Below are 24,210 nucleotides of genomic sequence, written 5' to 3' on the forward strand. Positions count from 1 at the left end.
TCCTACTATGTGCCCTATTGAACCAGAACTAGTCATTATCGGCCAGTGTTTCTTAAGAATTTCTATAATTACACTAGTGTAAGGGTTGAATTTAATCACACACACTTTCCTATCTCTTTCATTGTTGAGGTTGGGCTGAGATTGAATGCTTTTCCCCAATAATGGGACATATTTTAGTCCCCATTGGGCCCTGACATAAGAGATCACATTCTCTAACATAACATTACGATATCCTCGGTCCTGAAATAATTGAAACACTGTTTTTAACTCACTAGTCATATATTCCTGGGTAGAGGACATCCTTGCGGCTCGGATACTCTGTCCCTTCACTACATTTCTAAAAATGTGTGGAGGGTGACAACTACTGTAGTGAATATAATCGTTGGAAAACGTGGGTTTTCTAAATATCCTAGATGAAAAACCTGTCCCTGTGTTACTAATCCAGGTGTCCAAGTAGGCAATTCCATTTTTATCATATTTGGAGGTGAATCTCAAAAAATCAGTTGTTTGGTTGAGATATTCTATGAAGGATGGAATCGTATCTATTGGCCCTTTCCAAATGATGAAAATGTCATCCAAAAATCTTGTATATAGTGTGATGTGTTGGAAAAACTGGCTTGGAAAGATGTGTATGTTTTCCCACTCGAGCATGACCAAATTTGCGAAAATAGGGGCACAAGACGCCCCCATCGCTACCCCTCGAGTTTGTCTGAAGTATTCACCAACATGAAAAATGTAATTGTGATCAAGCACAAGTCCCATCATGTCAATAATGAGGTTAACTCGGTCCGAGCTACATCCAGAGTACTTATGCAAGCTGTTGTAGAAGTACTCTAGTCCGGTGGTCGCCGGTATACAGGAAAATAAATCCTGTACATCTACTGTGAGGAAAGTCAAATTCTCATCCCATACTTCCTTAGTGAGTTTGCTCAGAAAGTCCCACGAATCCTTGACTAAATGATCCACTTTGGTGTATATTTGCTTAGTCCATTGATCTATCGTAATCCCTATTTTGAAAGTTTTTGATTTTGATCCAGATATGATAGGTCTAAAGGGTGGCTTTTCCATGTTTTTGTGGATCTTCGGAATCCCTATGATATGGGCCATTGATTCGTATTAGTTTATATTTTTATTAGTATTTTATATATGTATTTGGATAAGTACACTACATATGGAAGAAATCCAGTAGGTAGACATATTATACACATATAGTATGGAAGACAAATAAACAGGGAGAATGCCTTTACTTATGAGTCATTCTTAATTCACTGTTGGTATTATAAAGTGTGTAAAATTTTATAAATCTTCACAAATTTTACAAAGGGGTAGAGTAATCTAAGTACATATGAACAAAGAAAATAGATAATATTTATTACCAAGACTGTAATGTAGCTTAATTGATTAATCAATATTGTTTTTAATGTTGCCATTGGATACTTTTTTAGTACTATTTTAGAAAGGTTTGGCGCCAAAAGCTTTTAAATTGAAATGTTAACAGGAGCTTATTGGTTCTGAAGAAATCTGTGTTTTGTCAGATGAAAGCGCTCAACCCAGACTAGAGCTCCAAGTGTTTCGTTTTACATAAGTGAATAAATTCATTGCTTAAAAATACTTCTGGTATTCTGAGTCTCGAGCTTGGGGGATCCGTGTTCTGCTTTTTGGATTTTACAGTTGCTGTGTGCTCCATTTGTTTTTACCGGTCGTATGATGGCAGAGGAGGACTCCCCGTGTGCTTCATTGAGATCCGAGGAATACCGCACACTACGCACCGAGATGACGTCGCTGCAAAGCGACGTTAACAGGCTCCTAGACCTGGTTAATAAACTAACCGAAGCGGTAATGGTGAGCGGAGATGCCACTAAACTTTTACCTTCTAACAACACAGTGGCAACACAAGTAATACCAGAGGAGGCGGACGATAGTAGCAATGAGAGTGATATCCCTAACGGACAGAAAGAGGTTGTAAAAATGAGTAACCAACAGCAATTAGACCTGGGAGAAACCAACGCTAATGTGTCTATGGAAGCTGATTTCACTTTTGATTTCAGCCTTTTCCACAGTAACGAGGAGAATACGAGAATGGGTGCACGACCCAAACAACAGCGTGAACAAATACGAACATACTCTTTGGTAGCCAGTAAAGCCAACAATAAAAACAAAGGTACTGTTACAAAAGAATTTTTATCTAGTCCAAAAAGGACTTTTGCTACAACACGGGACTGTAATGACAAGGACACTAGTGTGTTTAATGTGTTAAATGATTTTTTAGCTGATGATTTTGATTTCAAGTGTAACTCAGCAACAAAGTATAAGTTTAATGAAAAACCAACTATAAACAACTACACTAGTGATGATGTTAAAACTAGAATATATACGTTGGGTAAAAAACTAACACAACTGAAGAGTGTTAGAATAGATAACGCATACCTAGAGAAATGTCTTGGGTTACAAGTGGTCCCAAAGGGCCTTAGATTTTTTAAATTACCCTTAGGTATTAAGTACAACTCTAAAATTGAGTTGGAATTTAACAAAATGTTTGATGGGATCGGGTACACTTATATGAAATAACTTATGAAGTGTAATGAAGAGAAAATTAATGTTTTGTTACAGGAGGTGGAGATGTTAAATGAATCTATTATACATGATGTGTTGTTTGAAAAATGGTATGGTTGTTATTCAAATCAGTTCACCCAAGCAAAAATGAAAGTGAAACATGTATATGAAAGGAAAATGCACAAAACTGAACGTGATCTAGATTTGTACAGAAATGGAAGAGCGTACATATGGCCCCAATATGAAAGAGAGGGTGACGAGTTATTTGAAGAAGTGCAAACAAAAGGGAAAAAGAGAAATTTTAGAACTAAGGAGGACGAGAATTTTCAAGGGGGGAGATACTTTCCCACCCCAAAGAGACAACAAAGGAGATTTTAAATGGTCAAAATATAAGGGACAATATAAAATCTGTAGCCAGCTCCTCACCCTATTTTCTTAATGTTTTTACACCTGCATCTATCCATTTATCTACATCTGCACCTACTCATTTATACACTAGTTCATCAGAACACCTACGAACTAGTTTATATTTACATGGTGACGAAAAAGCATTTAATGGGGAATATGAGCAAGGAAATGATGTCAGTTCACCACAACCGGAGGTGGCTGTAGAGAGGTTCCCTAGTATTAGTTGCTTTCAAGGATTTAACGTTTACAACTACACTGATATTCAAGTTACAGAAGACATCATATCCTTATTTAGTAAAGGAATGAAGTATATTTCAACAGTGAAATTTAATTTGTTTGACCTAATTAAGGAAATCAAACTATTTTGTAGAAGGTTGAATTTAGCAATCCAATTTAGTGATGACACTAACAAGACCAAGATCAACCCAAGTAGGTCTAAATTGGTTAAGAAAAGTACGTACATCCCAGTTATGAATGCCCAAGTCGCATTATATGAAAAAATGGTATGTAATGACATATATAATTTATACAAGGACCTCAAGTGAAATTTAGGAGATAATCACACTCCACTTGACAATTTAAATGAAGGTGAAAGAAGATGTATGGAAAAACTCATCTTAAATGATGGGATTCGAATAATGAAGCCTGATAAAGGCGGAGGAATAGTGATTTTTGACAGTCAACTATACCTTAATGAAATACACAATATTTTATACGAATCGGGAAATTATGAACAAGTGTCTTTAAATCAGATCAACATAGGGTATAGGAGAATAGATTTAGCACTTGAGGAATATCTATTAGATAGCCGAATCACTAGTGAACTGTATGAATACTTAAGAACTGAATATCCAACAATGGCCCACATCATAGGGATTCCGAAGATCCACAAAAACATGGAAAAGCCACCCTTTAGACCTATCATATCTGGATCCAAATCCAAAACTTTCAAAATAGGGATTACCATAGACCAATGGACTAAGCAAATATACACCAAAGTGGATCATTTAGTCAAGGATTCGTGGGACTTTCTGAGCAAACTCACTAAGGAAGTATGGGATGAGAATTTGACTTTCCTCACAGTAGATGTACAGGATTTATTTTCCTGTATACCGGCGACCACAGGACTAGAGTACTTCTACAACAGCTTGCATAAGTACTCCGGATGTAGCTCGGACCCCGGATGTAGCTCGGACCGAGTTAACCTCATTATTGACATGATGGGACTTGTGCTTGATCACAATTACATTTTTCATGTGGGTGAATACTTCAGACAAACTCGAGGGGTAGCGATGGGGGCGTCTTGTGCCCCTATTTTTGCAAATTTGGTCATGCTCGAGTGGGAAAACATACACATTTTTCCAAGCCAGTTTTTTCAACACATCACACTATATACAAGATTTTTGGATGACATTTTCATCATTTGGAAAGGGCCAATAGATACGATTCCATCCTTCATAGAATATCTCAACCAAACAACTGATTTTTTGAGATTCACCTCCAAATATGATAAAAATGGAATTGCCTACTTGGACACCTGGATTAGTAACACAGGGACAGGTTTTTCATCTAGGATATTTAGAAAACCCACGTTTTCCAACGATTATATTCACTACAGTAGTTGTCACCCTCCACACATTCTCAGAAATGTAGTGAAGGGACAGAGTATCCGAGCCACAAGGATGTCCTCTACCCAGGAATATATGACTAGTGAGTTAAAAACAGTGTTTCAATTATTTCAGGACCGAGGATATCCTAATGTTATGTTAGAGAATGTGATCTCTTATGTCAGGGCCCAATGGGGACTAAAATATGTCCCATTATTGGGGAAAAGCATTCAATCTCAGCCCAACCTCAACAATAAAAGAGATAGGAAAGTGTGTGTGATTAAATTCAACCCTTACACTAGTGTAATTATAGAAATTCTTAAGAAACACTGGCCGATAATAACTAGTTCTGGTTCAATAGGGCACATAGTAGGAGATGACATTTGTACAGTATACAAAACAGGCAGCAATTTAAAAAGATTAATCGAATATGGAAAAAAGGGTCATCATGGTACAAGAAAGAACGGTACTACTAGATGTGGCACTTGTAAACAATGCTCACATATTAATACCAATTTAAAAATTAAGTTAGACAACATCATTAAAACTACAGTAACATGCAAAAATGGGAATTGTAACACACAACGTGTTGTTTACATTGCAACCTGTACAAAATGCTCAGCCTTTTACATAGGCAAAACAGAGAGGAAATTTAAGACCCGTATATATGAGCATTTGTACAGGATTAAAAAAGGTGATCCTAAGAATGCACTTTGTAAACACATTTTAGAAAAGGGTACAGACCATAATTTTACATTTGCAATTATCGACCAGGTAGAGATAGGTGATAGGGGTGGTAATTGGAAAACCTATCTGGCATGGGTCGAAAGCAAATGGCAAATATGGACGGATGCCACCACAACACCTGGCTTAAATGACCACATCAGTCTAAAACCTTTCCTAGCGTTAAATTAGTAATTAGTAACATAGATAGGAACAGGCAAGTGTTGTGTTTATAGATTATTACCATTTTATGAATAACTTTTAGCTGAGCAGTAACGAAGAATTGTGAATTAATATTTATGTATTTCCAGTACACATTCCCTCAATAACCCACCATTGATTCGTATTAGTTTATATTTATATTAGTATTGTATATATGTATTTGGATAAGTACACTACATATGGAAGAAATCCAGTAGGTAGACATATTATACACATATAGTATGGAAGACAAATAAACAGGGAGAATGCCTTTACTTATGAGTCATTCTTAATTCACTGTTGGTATTATAAAGTGTGTAAAATTTTATAAATCTTCACAAATTTTACAAAGGGGTAGAGTAATCTAAGTACATATGAACAAAGAAAATAGATAATATTTATTACCAAGACTGTAATGTAGCTTAATTGATTAATCAATATTGTTTTTAATGTTGCCATTGGATACTTTTTTAGTACTATTTTAGAAAGGTTTGGCGCCGAAAAGCTTTTAAATTGAAATGTTAACAGGAGCTTATTGGTTCTGAAGAAATCTGTGTTTTGTCAGATGAAAGCGCTCAACCCAGACTAGAGCTCCAAGTGTTTCGTTTTACATAAGTGAATAAATTCATTTCTGCTTTTTGGATTTTACATATCAAGGGTTTTTGACAGGTCAATAAATAGCACAGAGGAAAAAGAGTTATTGTTACAATTTTTGTTTATAGCGTCGGTGAAGGATAGCAGGGCAGTCGTTGTGCTATGGAATGGCCTGAAGCCATGTTGGCAGTTTACCAGTAGATTATTTTGTAGAAGGTGGTTAAATAGTAGTGAATGAAGAAAAATTGCATACTAGTGTAAACAAAAAAAATCATGAAGAAAAATCGCATACTAGTGTACACAAAAAAAATCAGTGCATGTGAATAAGTACATGCACAGAAGTAGCATGCATGCTCCTAATACCTTTAGAGGCATTGTTAAAAGCCAATTTTGTAGGGTGAGTCGGTTAAACACCAATGAGCAGATAAATACCAACCAAGTGGAGGATATAATGGCAGAATTCATAGAAAAGGGGTATGACAAGGTAATTGTTGGTAAAATTGTAAATTAAGTTACGGAGAGAAGGTCAGATAGTAAGACACCATTTTATGGTGATACAAACTACATGCAAAATGTGGATGGAAAGAGAAATAAGATGGGTAATGTAACAACGTTTAATACTAGGACAAGAGAGGTAGAGAATATCATACGAAAAAATCAGAATATTCTGCTATCTATGCCTAAGTACTAGGCTATCCGCCCAAAGGCATTTATAAGCCTAACCAGAGTGTGTCTGCTATCGCCACTCCATTGATTAATTAACTAATCCTCTGTCAAGCAGAGCCAATGAAGTGATCCCAGGTGTGTATTTTCTGTTACCCATCCACTCTTCAAGGTTTCTCTTGAAGAGTGTTAGTGAGGGACTGCCTAATGTAGTTAGGAATTTTGTTCCAAAGCATGGGGAGTCTCTGTGACTGGAATCTATCCCTCCAGCATGTTCTATTTATTGTTGTGGCGAGGTTTAGCTCACTAGAGCGAGTGGCTCGCAGTGACTTGGATTTCTTTAGTTGAAGCAAATTATTACATAAAAGCCTTATTTTGTTTATAGAAATGACAGAAACCTTTAACAGAGATTATGTTTTAAGGATTTGAACTATAAGAATAATAAAACTATTGTTTTTAGTAAGCAAGGAACTTTTCCTTGCTCTAATTGTATTTTTTGTGTAGACATTATTACTGATACTCAGTTCATCCATCCTCTAACCAAGTATGTATATAAATTTGAGTGATATGCTAGCTGTAATACAGCACAGGTAGTATATTTAGCTACATGCACAAAATGCCCCTCGTTTTATGTGGAAAAAAGTAATAGGAGATTGAAGAACCACATAACTGAACATAAATCGGAAATTAGAAGGGGAATTCAATCTAATGCATTAGCTAAACATATAGAGGAGAACAACGCTGTTAGTGTGCATGTTGCAAGGTCAGACCGGGAGGAATTATTATAATATCGACCAAAGCTTGACACATTGAACAAAAATACACCTCAGGATATTTGTTTGGTTACAACCTATGGCCTTAACACAAATGGGTTTCGGGACATTATTAATAATCATTGGAACATTTTACTAGCTAATGAACATTTGGCTAACATTCTCCCACCCAAGTGTTTATACTCATATCGTAGAGGAAGGATGGTTAACTCATACCTCATTCACTATAAAAAGAGTTCCACTACTGATTCTCACCAAACTACGTTATTTGGTGATAGATTGATAGGTTGCGGTCCTTGTGGACATTGTAGTGCTTGTCCACTCATGTATAAAACTAAGGAGTACACTAGCACCAACACTTCAAAAATATATAGTATCAACATTATGGGTAATTGCAGTAGTGATTGGGTTATTTACTTAGCTTGATGCTTTTGTTCTGCTTTCTATGTTGGACAAACTTTGCGTCCATTTAGATTCAGGATCAGTGAGCATCTAAGTGATATAAGGAACAAAAGGCTTACAAATGCCTTTATAAACATACTCTAACCCATCATACTGCTAAATTCCATTTTACTATTATAGATAAAATCCAGGTAAATAGAATGTGCAAGTCAGGCTGGCATAGTAAACTTAATGAAAAAGAGTCAGGCTGGATAGTAAGGTTAGGAGCTCTCTTCAAACCTGGCCTGAATGAACATAATTGATTTGGTAAGCACCAATAGGGGGACGACAGTAATTTAGTACATACTATTTAAACATGGTGTTTTTTGTTAACTAGTAAACACTGAGGAAGGCTATTCTAAGCCGAAACCGGTTTGTTTCTATGGGGTTAGCCACCTTTTACACTAAATAAAATGCAACTTTATCCACTTCATTTGTGCTGGACTTTTTGGAATCCACAACCTTCCACAGACCCATAAGTCTGACTAGCCTCATATGCAAAGCCATGGAAAGGCATATGGAACTAATCCATCAGGGCAAAGAGAGCCTCCAAACACTGGACCCATTTCAGCTTGCATTTGTGAAGGGCAAGTCCTGCTTACTCAGCCTAGTGCATTTTTTGAAAAGGTCACCAAAGCAATTGATGAAAGCAAAATGGTACACACTGCATACCTCGACCTTACTAAAATTTTTGACACAATTCCCCACTCAGGCATAGTAGAAAATCTAGATTGACAGGGAATAAACCCCTTTGTCCCCAATGGATTGCCAACTGTTTCACAGATAGAATTCAGGAAATCAAAATAGGGGAAGTTACCTGCACAAAGATACCAGTCAAAAGTGGAGTTTCCCAGGGTTCTGTAGAGGGACCTCTCTTGTTTGGAATCTACTTTTCTGAAATAAAAGCCAGTTCCAAAGGGCGCTGGCTGACTAAGTTTGCATATGACTGGAAACTAGTAGCAGTCACTGAATTCCCAAATGATTTGGTCATCCTCCAAGAAGTTTTGTGACAAATAAATTACTGGTGCCAAACTCATGAACTGAAACTAAATGTCAAATATGCATTATTGTATATTTTGCAATTCATCTATCCCAGAAAACTATCACATTAACAATACACATCTAAGAGTTGACCCAGTTGTTTGGAATTTGGGAACATATGTGGATAGTGACTTATTATGTGGAGCTTTGGGCCTCCGCTGAAAAACAGCTACTTAGCTCGCTCGGACAAACCCAGTCACCAAATGTAAAATAAATAAAATAAATTAACTTTTAACCAGTATGTATCTATTGTTGTAAGAAAATCCTCCTATACTGCACAGCTTATAAATATAAGGATTGTGTCCAAATCTTGGGCTTATTAGGCCAATCACAGAATATAACACCCTCTTTGGGATGTATCTGTCAAGACATCTGCATCAACTGGAATGCCCACAGAGATACCTTAACAAAATCATACAAAGTCTCAGCAACATCTCCTTCATGGACTGGCTCAAAGTATTGTCACTATACTGATATCCTACAAACTGTTAAGAGGTGACCTGTGCTTGTCATAAAACTCATCCTCCAACCTAATTCTGATTTAATGCACATCAACAAGTTAATGGTATCAGAAATACTCAGTCTAGGGATCTAACCTCTTCTGTAATATCAACAAAATGGTTTGGAAGGAAAGGCATAGCTTGTAGAGTATACTGCTGCTCTGGAACAGACTCCACATCCACATTAAACAAAGTTCTTCCCTGTCCATATTTAAATGTAACTTGGATCTATGGATGAGAAGTAAAACCCCTGTACTACCAATGCACAGGGGCAGATCCTAAATGCTTTTGCCCATTCATGGGTCCCCTCACATTATGTATGGTATGATCCCAGTTATTCTCATTAGGGGTAATGTATATTTATTGACCATGGCATGGGTAAGGCCAGTCTCTAACCAAATGGGATGGGTTAATTCAAGCACAAAAAGGGAAACTGGGTAGGCCTAGAATGGTCCACAAGGGCAGCTACCCTAGTACTTACCTATGAACCTATAAATTTAGTGGATAGGGCCAAACCTTCAGAACTTTCTCACTGTGGACTTTGTTATCCATGTTTGGCTAGCACTTCTCCAAGGCTGAGCAGATAAGGACCCTTTTGGAGCAAAATCTTTATCTTGACCAAAATTTATGAAGAAAAGTTTATATTCTAACTAGTAATTGTGCTGCTAGTGGTTGTCACTAAAACGTTTACTTCACAGAAATCCATTTTTATTAGATGTACCTGTTTTGGGCAAATGGTTTTTAAAATCAGTTTTGTTTAAAATTTTAGTATATTTTTGTGAACATTTTAAAATTGGGCTTTCACTTGAGGATTTGGTTGATGTCACTTAATATTTTTGCCTCAGGACTGTAAAATTCCTTTCAGGTAGTTCACTGACTGTTCAAGGCTTAGCTACGTGCTTATCAGGCACTATTCTCTGCTAGAACATGGAGCTGGTTTTAGGCTCTTCACTTCCTCCCTTCCCCATCCACATGAAGAAGAAGTTATTATGGCAGTCTTTGGAAGTAAAACTGGCTTCCTCCACTGTGGCCAAATTAGGTGTCTTAGACTGCTCATCATCTTCTCTTGATCCTCCTGGCATTGCTCCTCGAGAAGATGTTAAGGACCAGGTGTTAGGCATACTCCCTATGGTTGGTAAGCTGTCCTCTTTGAGCAAGGGAGGAGGTAGCAGACTATGGTTTACTGCAAAATTGACCTAAGGTGCCAGGTTCCTTGGAATCACCCCATCTTTGGGTTGGTCTTTTTCTAGAGTTTCTCCTCTGAATAGAAAACAGAAAGTTAAGCATATATCATCTCCTGCTTCTTAGAACATGTACAGGAAAGATTTGCTGAGTTTTGCTAAGGGCTTATTTTAAGCCTTTCATTCTTTAAATTCTGATTTATCACTGAGTTTTAAAATAAAATAAAATAATAACCCTTTATTTCAAATACTGATTCCAATTCTGAAAGACAGAAATTAGACTGGGATTGTATTTCTCCAGTATCTATGTCACAGGAAGGGGGAATCTGATACAGAATGTTTTTCCTTCATATTTACCCCAAACCATCTTTTGCCAAACATCTTGTAAATGTTAACTCTTTCCCTTCTGACAAAGACAGAAAAACTTCTGATTTAGGAACAAAGTGTATTCTTTTAATTTAGCCTTCAGAATTCCGAATAGTCAGGCTCGCATGTCAGAATTTGTCTGATTACTCATATTTTCAAAAGAAGCAATCTGTTAACTTTCATTCTTTGTGGATGAAATCATCTGTGAATTTGTTAATATTTTCTGTTTATCAGATAGCCAATCACTCTTTGAAGTGCTCTCTAACTCTACTGACACTCTATCCAATGCAGCTCTACTGCATCACTAATAAGAAGGTTTGTTTGGGTACCTCGCAAAATTTACCAGAGGATGTCAAAGCTAATATCTTGAATTCTTGCCTGTATAGAGAGGTATTGTTTATTCCCTATTCTGTTTTTTGTTAAACACGCCTTTGTTGAATTATCACTTGTGACACAGGCAAATTTATATTTATACAAAAGTAATCAAACTGTATTGACACATTAAACATTATACTTCACATATATTGCTATATATATCATGTAACCTAAGCAACATTACATAAATTATTCAATTCCTGCCCCCTTTTTTTTTAAACAAGAAACATCTTTATCAAACCATCACTTAAGACATAAGCAATCATACATTTATATAAATGAAAACAAACCACACTGACGCATTTTACATCACAAACCATACTGACACACTCACAATTGCGGACAGATATATCAAGGTCAGTGAGAGAAATAGACTGCAGAAAGTTAATAAACCCCCAAAAGTCAGAAGCTTGATAAAACAAATGAACACAGTAATTAGGACTGTCCATAGAGATCCATGCGATAAAACAGAAGTAAACAGAATATATTACTGTGCAGCTAAATTAATAACTGATAAAGTTCTACCACAGGAACATAGGGTAGCGAAGGAAAATAAGGGGTGAAAGCGAATGCCATCATGGAAATATTGAATAGAGAAAACTATAAAGCAGCTAACTCAAGAAGTGTCATTGTTAGAAGATTATAGAAGAGGGAACAGATCAACAAAAATATTAAGAAAGATAGATGTGATAAAAGCAATGCACAGTATTAGAACAGACCAGGATCTATTATGCACTATTGGAGATGAACAAAAAATTTCAAAGCAGGTGGAAAGACTTAGAAGATATGAAGATAAATATAAGGGAAAAGCACAAAATAAACAATTTACTGATGACCCAAAAAAGTTTTATAGACAATTGGGAAATAAGGTAAAAGGAATTGAAAGACTGCCAAAAAAAAAGAGGAAGTAGATACATTTTGGAGAAGTCTCTATGAAGATCCTCTGGAACATAACAAAGAAGCTAAATGGACAGAAGAAGTAAAAGAAAGAATAAGAAGTTTAAAGGTACAAGATATGAAATGGGATGAAATAACAGCCACAGAGATTGAAAGAAAGTTGAAAAAAGCCTCTAACTGGAAAACCCCAGGCCCAGATGCAGTACCTAACTTTTGGCTTAAAGTATTAACTTCTTTGCAGGAGGATCTAGCCATGAGTAAGAACTATTTATATGCACACCCCGAACACACACCACATTGGTTAACAACAGGAAAAACAATGCTCTTACGTAACAGTGAATCTGCAAGCTACCCTAAAAATTATAGACCAATAACTTGTCTTCAGGCAATGTAGAAACTATACACAGGAATTGACGCCGACAGAGTTTATAGTCATTTAGAAGAAAACTTGATTGTGTCAGTAGAACAAAGGGCAATAAAAGAAAGTCATATGGAACAAAGGGCCATTTTTTGTTAAACAAAGTTATAGTGGAGAACTGTAAGAAGGGGAAGAATCTAAGTATGGCATGGATTGACTACAAAAAAGCATTGGATAGTCTCCCACATTCATGGATAAAGGAGTGCTTAAAAATGTATAAGATACACCCTACACTGATTGACTACATTACAGTAACCATGAAACAGTAGCAGACCAATCTGCAAATAAGCCATGATAAAGGACAGATTATTATCCCAGGGATAAAAATTCAAAGGGTGATATTCCAGGGTGACTCTCCGTCACCCTTGCTATTCTGTCCTGCCATTAACCCATTGAGCTGTTTACTTAACAGCTACAATTTGGCTTTTAGAAAACAAAGTCTAATGACTCCTCATCTTCTCTTTGTCGATGATTTAAAATTGTATAGTCCATCAGATGAGGAACTTAGCACAGCTGCAAGTTGTCAAAACTTTTTCAGATGATATTGGAATGTCATTTGTTCTTGATAAATGTTCAAAAGCAACCTTTAAAAAAGGAAAACAATCTGGGATCAGAATGAGATATAAAAGAACTTGAGCAAGAGGGAGTGTATAAATACTTTGAATTGATGGAGGATCAGCAATAAAACATGAACAAATGTGAATAAAGCTCAGTAAGGAATACTTTAGAAGACTTAAATTAATCCTCGAAACAACATTGACATCCAGGAACAAGATCCAAGCTATAATTCAATTTGCACTTCCTGTCCTAACTTATAGTTTTAGAGTGATTGATTGGCCCCAAAAAGTGTTAGATAGATTGGATATTAAAACAAGAAGAATGCTTCATGCTCACCAAATGATTTATAAAAATCAGTGTATACCAAGATTATATATTCCCCGTTCCGGAGGAGGGATGGGCCTCCCTGAAATTGATTACATGTGGGATTCCACACATATCTACTGACCTCACAAGATCCAAATGAAGTGAAAGTTTTGAAACATGAGGAGAATAAATCTAAGATGACATCTCTGCTTAATTTAGTAGAAGCATATCGACGTCAAGCAGAAATGGAAACCAAACCAGAAGTAGATAAAACCAGGCAGCAACTGAATGTGTTAAAAAACAAAAGAAAGAATATAAGGTGAAGGACCAGAAATGTTGAAAAAATATAAATATAGTTGCAACTGTAGAAAACTTCTGGAAGAGTCTCATGTTGATCAAGAACGAATACAGGAATGGTTAAGGAGAGGTGAATTTACATCAAGAAATGAAAGGTTAATATTGACAGCCCAAGACAGTAGGCTACATACATACATGCTGGTTTACAAAGTCCATTGAACATGTGGGAGAAACAGACATATGCAAGTTTTGTAAAACCGAATTGGAAACAGGCACACACCTTGTTGCTGGCTGCGATGTATTAATGGCAGAGGGACTGTATACTGAAAAGCATAATAATGTGGCGAGACTGTTACACTGGCGATTGTACAAACATTATGATATTGAAGTGGTTGAAAAACACTGGAAACATGAGCCACAAAGAATCATTGAAAATTATGAAGTTTATATCACATGGGATCACCCAATACCAACATTTCAAAAGATAGATGCTAAAAAAACAGATATAGTGGTCCAAGAAAAGAAGACAAAAGTAGCATTGATCATTGAAATCGCTACACCCAGTGACTACAGTGTCTTGCGTACAGAGAGAGAGAGAAAGAGACAAAGTCATAAAATACCTTGATATGTAGGCAGAAATGAGAGCCATGTGGAAGAAAGATACCCAGACATTTCCAATAGCAGTAGAAGCAACTGGTCTTATAAAAAAGAATTTACAATTGTATTTAGATATGTTACCAATTCATGTAACACCGTACGAATTGCAGACAGAGTCACTACTGGGCACATTGCAAGTGCTGCAAAGAGCACTTTTGGCTGACATCAAAGCATGAAACAATACTAATTTCATGAACTTTAATCGTACTTTGACTTAGGAATGGGGTCCATTCCCGTCATGGTATTAGAAACCCAAAAGACTTGGAGAAATTAAAAACAAACAAAAAAAATTACAGACATTATACATCACTGATTAATCTACCCAATTATTTTCAGTCAAACATTACATAGCTCATTTAAGTCCTACCTTCTTTTAAACCTCATTCCTCCCCTTTATGTATTGTTCCCACAATCCCCATTTTTTCCTATGTAGTTTGCCCCTACCTTTCTCTAAAGATCTCAGTTCCAGTTGTTTTATCTCCATTACTATATTCACTGCTTCTAATATAGCTGGTTTAGATTTTGATTTCCATTTTCTAGTAATTGCTTTTTTGGCAGACATCATTATTAGACCTAGCAAGGCCTTACCACGTTTAGGCAATTCTGATTCTGTATCATAGCTCAGAAAAAAATCATCCTCTTCCTCGTCAGACCAATCTGCCCACCCAGCATTTCCGGCAGTGCATCCTGCAGGGAATCCCTGAAGTCTGCCAACTCACTGCAGTCCCAGAAAATATGTTTCCTGTCACACCTCCAACATTTGCTGTCTACCTGAGGAAAAATTCTCTGCAGTCTACTTGGGGTATAAAAATATCTACGTACACATGTCCTAGCAGAAATCCTAAATCTTCTTAATTTTGTTGCATATTTAGGAGACATACATATATTCTTCCATTGTTTCTTTGTGAATTGCTTATCCAGTCTCTCTTCCCAATACTTTCTTACCTCCTCTGATTGATTCTTATAGTTATCATGCAATATTTTATATGCTCTACTAATTATTCCTTTTTCAATGCCAGCTTCTGTTCTACATTCTACTAAAAACCTTACCACTGCTGGTCTTTCATTTAGGACCCCTCTATTTCTTTTTCTTTGCCAATACTCTGATAACAATCCTTGATAGGAAGTCAATCTCTAACCTGCAGTCCAAATAAATTATTGGCCTTGTCCCATTCTATTACCTTTCCCTTTGCATTTATTTCCTCCCAATACCTTAATTCCTTTGCCAGTTTTCTCTAATAAATTCCGTCCCCCAATTACCTATTGTCTGTAACCCTAATTAGAGTCATCCCTATCAGCAGAATCTCCTTTCTCCATTTCTGTGTTGACTTAGTTCTTAGAATACTTTCTGCTACATTATGGATATAATAATCTGTATAATTATTGTTATTCTCCTTAAAGGCCTGCATCCAAAGTCCCAGTCTTCTCTTGTTTCTTGAGCTTCCCCCCTGTTTCAACATCATCCCTTTTCTCTTTGAATTATAGTTTTCTGCTTGTGCTATCTGTAGCTTTGAAATGTCCCTTCAGATTGGATAATTCCAATATGCATTGTTCTACTAGAAGAATCAGCTTATCCTACTTGACTCTTGCCTTCTTTCCCTACCACATTGCTATACACAACTTCCCTCTGGTTAATAAAAATATGCCTGACCTGCGTATAAAATTAAAGGGACTAAAACCATTTTGACTGCTTGTATCTTACTATCCATATCCATACAACAAAGCTTCCATTTTCTCAGTTTTTGTATTATCTTTTGTTTAGTCTCTCCCCGCATATCCTTACCTGCCAAACCAGAATCATTTTTAATCCGTACTCCTAAATACTTCATTTTATTATATCCACATAAATACAGATGTTGTTGAACCAATCTGTGTGTGGATACATAATTTACCGCTATTGCCTTTGTTTCAGCTTCATTAATTTTGTATCCCTAAAAGATCTGAAACTGTCTCAAAGTGTTCCACAACTCTATAATGTTTCTTTCTGGTTTTGTCCCTTTTTCTTTTGAGCTCCTTAAAAGATTTGATGAAAGAGGGAAGTTTATTCTGCATGCTTCTCAATGTAATTGGACCTTTCCTTCCATATCAGCATCTTTTCATAGGAAACGGAACAAAATGTCTCACTAAGGTACAGTCAAACAGAATTACAGCAATGGCAGTGAGGCTGAAAAAAGAAAGGAGAGAGCTTCCCAGAATCAAGGACAGTCCAAAAAGGAAGACATGAACTATATGCCCCTTTAGGTGTTTCTCCCTTACCACCCTGGCAGCCAGTTAATTCTTTTCCAAAGTCTAGGTTTTCATTTTCGTTAGTGGCATCAGATGACCTCGGATAAGAAGGTTCTGAGGATCATTCAGAAAGCATGCAGCTGGTAGTGGGAGTCCCTTCCTCCTTTTCAGGGGATTCCTCCTCATCCCTGAAACCAAATGACTCTGTTTCCTTCAGTCTTGGAGCAAATTGTCTCTCTAGGTGGAGGGCTCTATGAAACCAGTTTTCCCAGAACAAACGGAAAGGATTTTGTTCAAGAATCTTTCCGGTGCAAACAAAAGGTGACTAGTTCTAGACTTTTCTTTTCTAAACTTTCACATCAAAGCCCCAATGTTCAAGAGGCTTTACCTTCAGCCTTTGTTATACTTTATCACCATGTCCCAATTTTCAAAGACATCAAATATTTTTTCAAGATTTTCTGTATCGGGCTTACATGTTCATTTCTATTTCTTATCCTTTGGATTCCAGTGGTGTTTACAAAATATCTGGCATGAGCAATAGTTCATTGCAGATTGCAAGGCATTCACATTTTTCCATATTTAAATGCCTGTCTTATATTTGCAGACTCTCTTTTTCCAAGTGTCAGGAATGTATGACCTGTGTCTAGGGTACCAAGTGAATGTACAGAAATCGTCTGTCATTCCTTCTCACAGTATGATGTTTCTGGGATACCTTCTGGACACATCCCTGAAGGTGGCTTTCCTTCTTCAGGACAAAGTAGACCTTTACAACAAAAAGGGTCTGATTTCTCCAACCAATATCTGACATCAGACAGAGAAAATCTCTGGAATGGATTCTGGGTTTGACAGCCTACAAAGTTTTCAGAATTTCTCTGTCAATACTTCACATGAGAAAAAATCAGTGCTTTCTCACATCTGCTTGGACCCAACACCAACACCCATAATCTTTTCTGATCCCAGTTTTGGGTTTCTCAAAATAGACCTACTTTGGAGGGTGGGCCAATTATTTCTCATCCTAGGTCTCCCCTTCTCCCTTTTAGCTCCTACTCAGTCTATAACCAAAGATGCTTCAGACTTTGCTTGTGAATCTGTTTCCAAAAGGGTGAAAGTTCATGGTCTGTGGAAAAAACAGGACAGAATAAAACACAGAAGTTTTAAAGAAATAATGTCTGTAATACATAAGCTCAAATCTCTAAACCTTCTTTGGACTTCAGGACTTGTGCTGCTAATCACAGATAACATCACAGTGATGCAGTATGCAAACAAACAGGGTGGAACCACACTCCCTTTGCAGACTAGTCGCAGTAGCCTGGCAAGTAGTAGCTCAGCACAGCCTCTCCCTTCAGACAACCTGTATTCAGTCAGAGCAAAACGTTATTGCATACAAGGCGAGCAGGACTAGGCCAGACCATCCCGAATGGAAACTGAACCAGGGGTCTTACAGAAAGTGATGCATCTGTAGGGAGCACCTCATATAAATGTCTCCATTCACAACTGACAAATAAATGAATTCTGCCCAGGATTCCTTGCAAGCAGAGCTGGAAGACAGGTGTCTTCATATTCATTCCCATGGATTGGAATGTTCCTGTATGGCTTTCCATAACTTCCATTGATAACCAGGGTCACTCTAAAGATTCGGTTTGACTCCCCAAAGATAATTCTGGTAATATCCTTTTGACCCAGGAAACAGTTTTTTTCAAAATGGCCAATGGCAATTACCTCTAACTTCTGCACGGCTTGTACTTATATAAGACAGGTTCTTTAATATATTCTAAATTTGTTCTTCAACTGACTGCCTGAATGTTGAGTGTAAATAGCTATTGGACACCTATTTTCTGAGGGTATGAAGCAGGTATTAAAGGAGGCAAAGAAACTTGCTAGTCGAAAATCATTCTTGGATAGGTGTAAAACATTTTTTTACTCTATACCAAACTAATAACATGACCCTTTTAAGGTCCAGATGACTGGTTCTACAATATTTGTGTGAGTTATTATCTTCTGGCCTTTCCTACTCTTCTATCAAGATTCACCTCTCATCTACTTCCGCTTGTCTACACATAAACCCCACATTTTCTATACAGCCTCAAGTCAAACAGTTTTTGAAAGGGGTTTTCCATATCCTTTAGCCTAGAAAACAGGTGACTACATCTTGGAATCTCAATTTTGTTCTAGAGAAACTTATACTTTTCTGTTTGAACCAGCTCACTAGATTGAACTGAAGTTCTTAACTTTATAAGCAGTGTTACTTATTGCTCTGTTCTCTGTAAGAAGAGCATCTGAATTACAAGCTCTTATGGTGAGTGAACCATATCTCATTTTTCATAACAATAGAAATGAAGTATAAAAGACTAGTCCAAATATAATCACTTTAGCTAGCAGATCTAGGAGACACTCTAATACGGTCTGTATCAGAACATCGAATGATTAAAATCGCGAATGCTCTAAAGAGTGAAAATGCCAGACCTCAAAGTGCTTTTTTTGAGATCGCAGTATAGTGAAGATCGGAATATTTGCCCTTTCCTCACTATAGTGCGATCTCTGAGTTGGAATATATATTTAATGGGGGGTGGGGGTGCAGCCCCCCACAATAATGAGTTTGAGGTCCGGCATTTTCGCTCTTCTGATATAGACCTGTCTAATACCCTGCCTGTGGGAGGAATAATTTGTGTGATCATTTCTGCTATTAAAAGTTTTCATATTCTTATGGTTTTTTTCACCTGCATCCTGCTACCCTTTAAGCGTGACTATTGTTTTTTGGTTGGTGGTGCTGCAATTTGTCCACTTTCATACCACACTGTGTTATTGGTGGATTATTAGTTGCTTTGAGATAGGTTTTGAATATCCCTGTCTTTTTACCAGATCCAAAAAATAAGAGTGAAGCGATTTTAGACACTCTGGATGTCCGCAGACAACTTGGATAATATATTGAAAGAATTAAAACGTTCAAGAGTTCAGATCAGCTATTTATTTCCTATGAAAATTAGAAAAACTGACAATCAGTGTCAAAAGGACAATTTCCAAATGCTTGTGTCTTTTTTCTGTTATTTCTGTCAGTGCCCAGTCTACCAGGGCTTTGATTTCTTTGGTGGCTTTTTGGAAAGGGGTGGACTTGAGAAGTATTTTAGAGGAAGCACCCTGGTCCTTTTTAAATACAAATTAGATTCTTTTTCCAGGTCTGAGCAGGTTTTGCTAGAATATTCTACAGGGGCTCCTGGACACAGACCTTTCATCCTTCCCTTCCTTCTAAGCTTTGGTAATCTGCTCATATAGCTGTGGCTACTGCAACGGTGATCTAACGTTAAACATAGTGCAGTGGTTTTAGTTAACTTACCTGTTGTAATAGATCACTGTTGCAGTAGCCATCCCCTCCTTCCATCACCATTCTGGGTTATCTCTTTTGCTAACAATTAGGGCAGGTAGAAAGTACCCTAAAGCTTTTGATGCCAGCTGGTTGTCATATCCTTGGCAGGATATAACTCGTATAGCTTAGGCCACTATCTTGAAGGAAAACTTTTTTCCCTACGAATTAAAATAATTTTGAAATTTTGATGCAAAATGTTTGAAAAGCTCAATGACACGTAAACTTTTCTGAATGCACTGGCAATTTGCGGTACCTGTAAACAAGCGTGGCATGTAATATGCGTGATATCATTAAGCAAACTGAAGCAATTTTGAAATGACCCCACAACCAGGGACAGACTTCACCCCAGCTTATAACAAGCCACATGAGATTTATAATGAAACAAGCAGATACTGAAAATGGAGAACTCTACAGCAGAAGACATTTGCTGAGCTCAGTAATTGTGTTTGGTTAATAAATTTCTGAATTAATAAAATTAAAAATTGAAGCATGACAAAATCAGGACTGCTGCACATCTAAATCACACTCAGATCAGATACCAGCAACACGCAACATACTGGAATTATCAGGATGTAAAAAAAAACCCTAAATGTTATGAACCGACAGCTGCTGTTCTTTTAAAGATAACGCTGCACAGTTTTCTTACAGTATGAATGACAGAGAAAATGCAAAGGCTATTGTTTCCTTAACAGAGAAATTTACCTTCTGCATTTAGAGAGACGGTGACTCTTGGTTTTGTGTCTGACAAGTATTGGACATCACATGTATAATCCCCTGCATCTGCTGGTGAAACATTGGTAAGTACCAGGGAAGCATTTCCTTTCCTCAGCTCATCCACAGAAAGCCATGCCCTTCTGCTGTTAAAAAGAATGTTGTCAGCAAACTTTGCCACTTGTTTTTCCTTAGATTGCCACAAAACCACAAGATGGCGAAAATCCAGTGTCCCTGAATCAACACTGAAATAACATGGTAGCACTACTGTGGGACCCTGAGAGTCTGGCCCTTGGTCACCAGGAGTTGTGGTGGGTGGAGCAACATCTGCAAGAGGAAAAAAAAATGTCTTAGTTAAGAAGGAACTGCATGGCATCCCTGCAACAAAGTGTAATGTATATGTTGTTACTGAAAGGCTGGTTGCTGTAAATATTCAAAGATCTGCAGTAGCTTTCAGAGGTCAGCTTTGGTATGAGGAAGGGGACAGGAAAACGAATCTTGTGAATAGAAAATTTGTACAAAATTAATATACATTATATGAAATTGGAGTAAGATGTCTCCATTCACATTATTTCTCATCTGATCTCTCTCTCAGTGTTGTATGATGCTGGAGGTGCCTTGTCTCTAACTTACACACTCATTTCAGGACTGTGGCACAACCCTCATATTAGTGATAATACACAATGTACTTATCTGTCAACTTACAGCATGTAGTCGGGACCAGGGTGGGGGGATCTTCCCCCAGTGTCATCTCTTCCAGTTCAGGACACTATGCACACTCAAAGTCCTGATCCACTCATTGCTGAATCAAAAGAAACCATTGATTACATTCAGAGATTTTTGGTTTCACTTCACTCTGACATACCAATATCTGGATTTTGCAATCTCACTATTTTGCCACCTTAATCCCTGTTAGTAGCTGACCTCAGCCTTGGTGGGAGTGGGAGGCTTTCCCTTTCAAGGGCAATAATTTTGGTTACTACGTCTTTGTCTGGGTGGTGTGAGGGATGGCATGGTGATAACAGGCTGTTTTTTGGGGTGAATCTGATTTTTGCTGAACTCAGCTACCCTGCTTCCCCTGTAGCAGTCAACAGATGCAGTACACCATTAATAAAACCAGTCCTGTAAAGCAGGTACATTCATGTATTTATCCACATTCCAATTAGAATGCCTGAAAACTCCCTAGCAAAATGTTCAGTTCCCTGATACCCTGAGTATGGAGCTACACATCCATGGCCATCTGTCAGATGACATTCTCATTCCCTGGGACAGCTGTTGTGGATTTAATGTAAATTCCCTTAAATCTGGCTTATCCGGGACCCAGTCTGCCTTCCTGAATGAGAATCAGTTAAGGTGCAGACAAGGCTAATTCTGTGCACATAAAAAGCCACTTCCTTGATGGTCACGTTATCTTTCCCAGTAATTTATTATTTAACCAGTGATAAATAATACATTGTATCACAAGTCTGCATAAAAAAGCCACATCCCTGCACTACGTTCCAAACATTGCCCCCCCGGCATCCTACTGCTGTCATACCATCACTCTTCTCCCTCATGTCTCATGTCTTCACATGACATTGCCTTCTTTCTACTTTGTCACTCTTCCATATCCTATCACTGCAGTCCATTCACTCCCCTCCCCCACCTCCTTCACATCGTAGCAATGTATTTCCAGCAGGGTCTATATTAGAACATCGAAGTTTCACAACTTCGAATGTTCTAATATCGACCCCTATTCAACAAATACTGAAAATAGCGAAGCTGCAGAAAACCAAATTTTTTCCTAGGGAAAGAATTTGGTTGTCCGTTTCTGTCGCTGTGCTATTTTCAGCACTGTGGTGGAAAGTTACGGGTCGGGTTCAGGTAAGTGTGCGATTGTGTGGACGTGAGGGTTAGGGTGGGCTAGATGAGTTCAGGTTAGGGCGCGGGTCAGGTAAGTGTGATTGTGGGGACGTGAGGGTTAGGGCAGGTTGAGTTAGGGTTAGGGCGCAGGTGAGGTGAGTGAGCGATAGTGACGGACCTTAGGGTTAGGTTTGGGTTAAGGTAAGTAGATAGATAGTAGTGTATGTACAGTTTAGTGTAGGGTTATATGTAAGATTTTAGGTGTATGTGTGTGGATTGCTGTTTGTTTGGTATGCTTGTGTTGTGTGTATGTGTTTCGGAACAGCAAATTTTTTCCCTAGGAAAAAATTTGCTGTTCTGCATGTTTGATGTTGTCAGCATTCGCTGAATAGGGATCAATATTAGAATATTCAAAGTTGTGAAACTTTGATGTTCTATTATAGACCCTTTCCAGCACTGCCCTCCCCTCACTACTTCACATCCTAACATTGTGGTCCCCAAACTGCCCTCCCCTCACTGCCCCACATCCTAACAATGTACCCCCATGCTGTCCTCCCGTCACTTTCTCACACCCTAACAATGTGGTCCCTGCACTGCCTTCCCCTCACTATTGGAATGGCTTGAGAAAAGAAAGGCTTCAAACAGTCCTGCAGTGTTTTTTTTTTTCTGAATGATTTGATCGATATTGCAATATATGGATTTGCGATGTTCATTGTTCCCATAGTAAACCTCATTTAAGTATCAGTGTTTTTCTTATACCACAATTTAAATTATACCTTCAAAGACGATCTTCTTTTTTGATCCTGTTTTACAAATATGTTTGAAAGAAACATTTTATCCTCCATCATATTTACAAACCTGTCTTTTTGGCACAAGTGCCATACTGACCATCTGGAACATACCTTGGTTAACCCCCGTTAAAGTGTAAAAAACAGCCTCTGCTAAAGATGTCACACAAATATCCATACTTCCAACACTAGGAGAAACCTTTACAAAAACAAAATGACTTAACTGTCCTACATGCAGAAACATGTTATACTTTTTATATAGCAACATGGATTGTATACAGGTAGGAGTACAGTGACATCCTTTTGGGCACTAATGGATGGCATCCTAATAAATATAGCTAAAGAAAATCTGACATGCTGTGTATTTGTAGAGCTCACTAAAGTCTCTGTCATCACAGATCATGACCTCGTCCCAAATGTCCTCTTCTTCTTTTAGGACCTGGAATAGCTGCTAAAGTCTCATTCTGGTTAAAAGTTTAAATTTCAGACACTTTGTTTAAGGTCACCATAGGTGCATCAGGTTCATTTTCCTTCCCTTAGCCATAGAAACCCCACAAAGCTCAGTTTTATTGCCCTCTTACTTTCCCTTTTCATACCATAGAAACCCCACAAGGCTCAGTTTTATTGCCCTCTTACTTTGCCTTTTCATGCCATAGAAACCCCACAAGGCTCAGTTTTATTGCCCTCTTACTTTCCCTTTTCATACCATAGAAACCCCACAAG

General features: G+C 37.6%; 1 protein-coding gene across 1 annotated transcript in view; it reads right to left on the reverse strand.

The window, feature by feature from the left end:
* Positions 1 to 21,608, reverse strand: part of LOC122805775 — an 889,800-nt gene extending 868,192 nt beyond the window's left edge. The window contains exons 1-2 of the mRNA XM_044076042.1: positions 21,563 to 21,608; positions 20,849 to 21,184 (exon numbers count right to left, since the gene is read on the reverse strand). Coding sequence (XP_043931977.1) covers positions 20,849 to 21,184; positions 21,563 to 21,608 — 382 coding nt within the window. The remainder of the gene's footprint in view (positions 1 to 20,848; positions 21,185 to 21,562) is intronic.
* Between the last annotated feature and the right edge of the window lie 2,602 nt (positions 21,609 to 24,210).

Source organism: Protopterus annectens, chromosome 7.part0 (genome assembly GCF_019279795.1).
Source record: "Protopterus annectens isolate FY-2018-M chromosome 7.part0, PAN1.0, whole genome shotgun sequence".
NCBI lineage: Eukaryota > Metazoa > Chordata > Ceratodontiformes > Protopteridae > Protopterus > Protopterus annectens.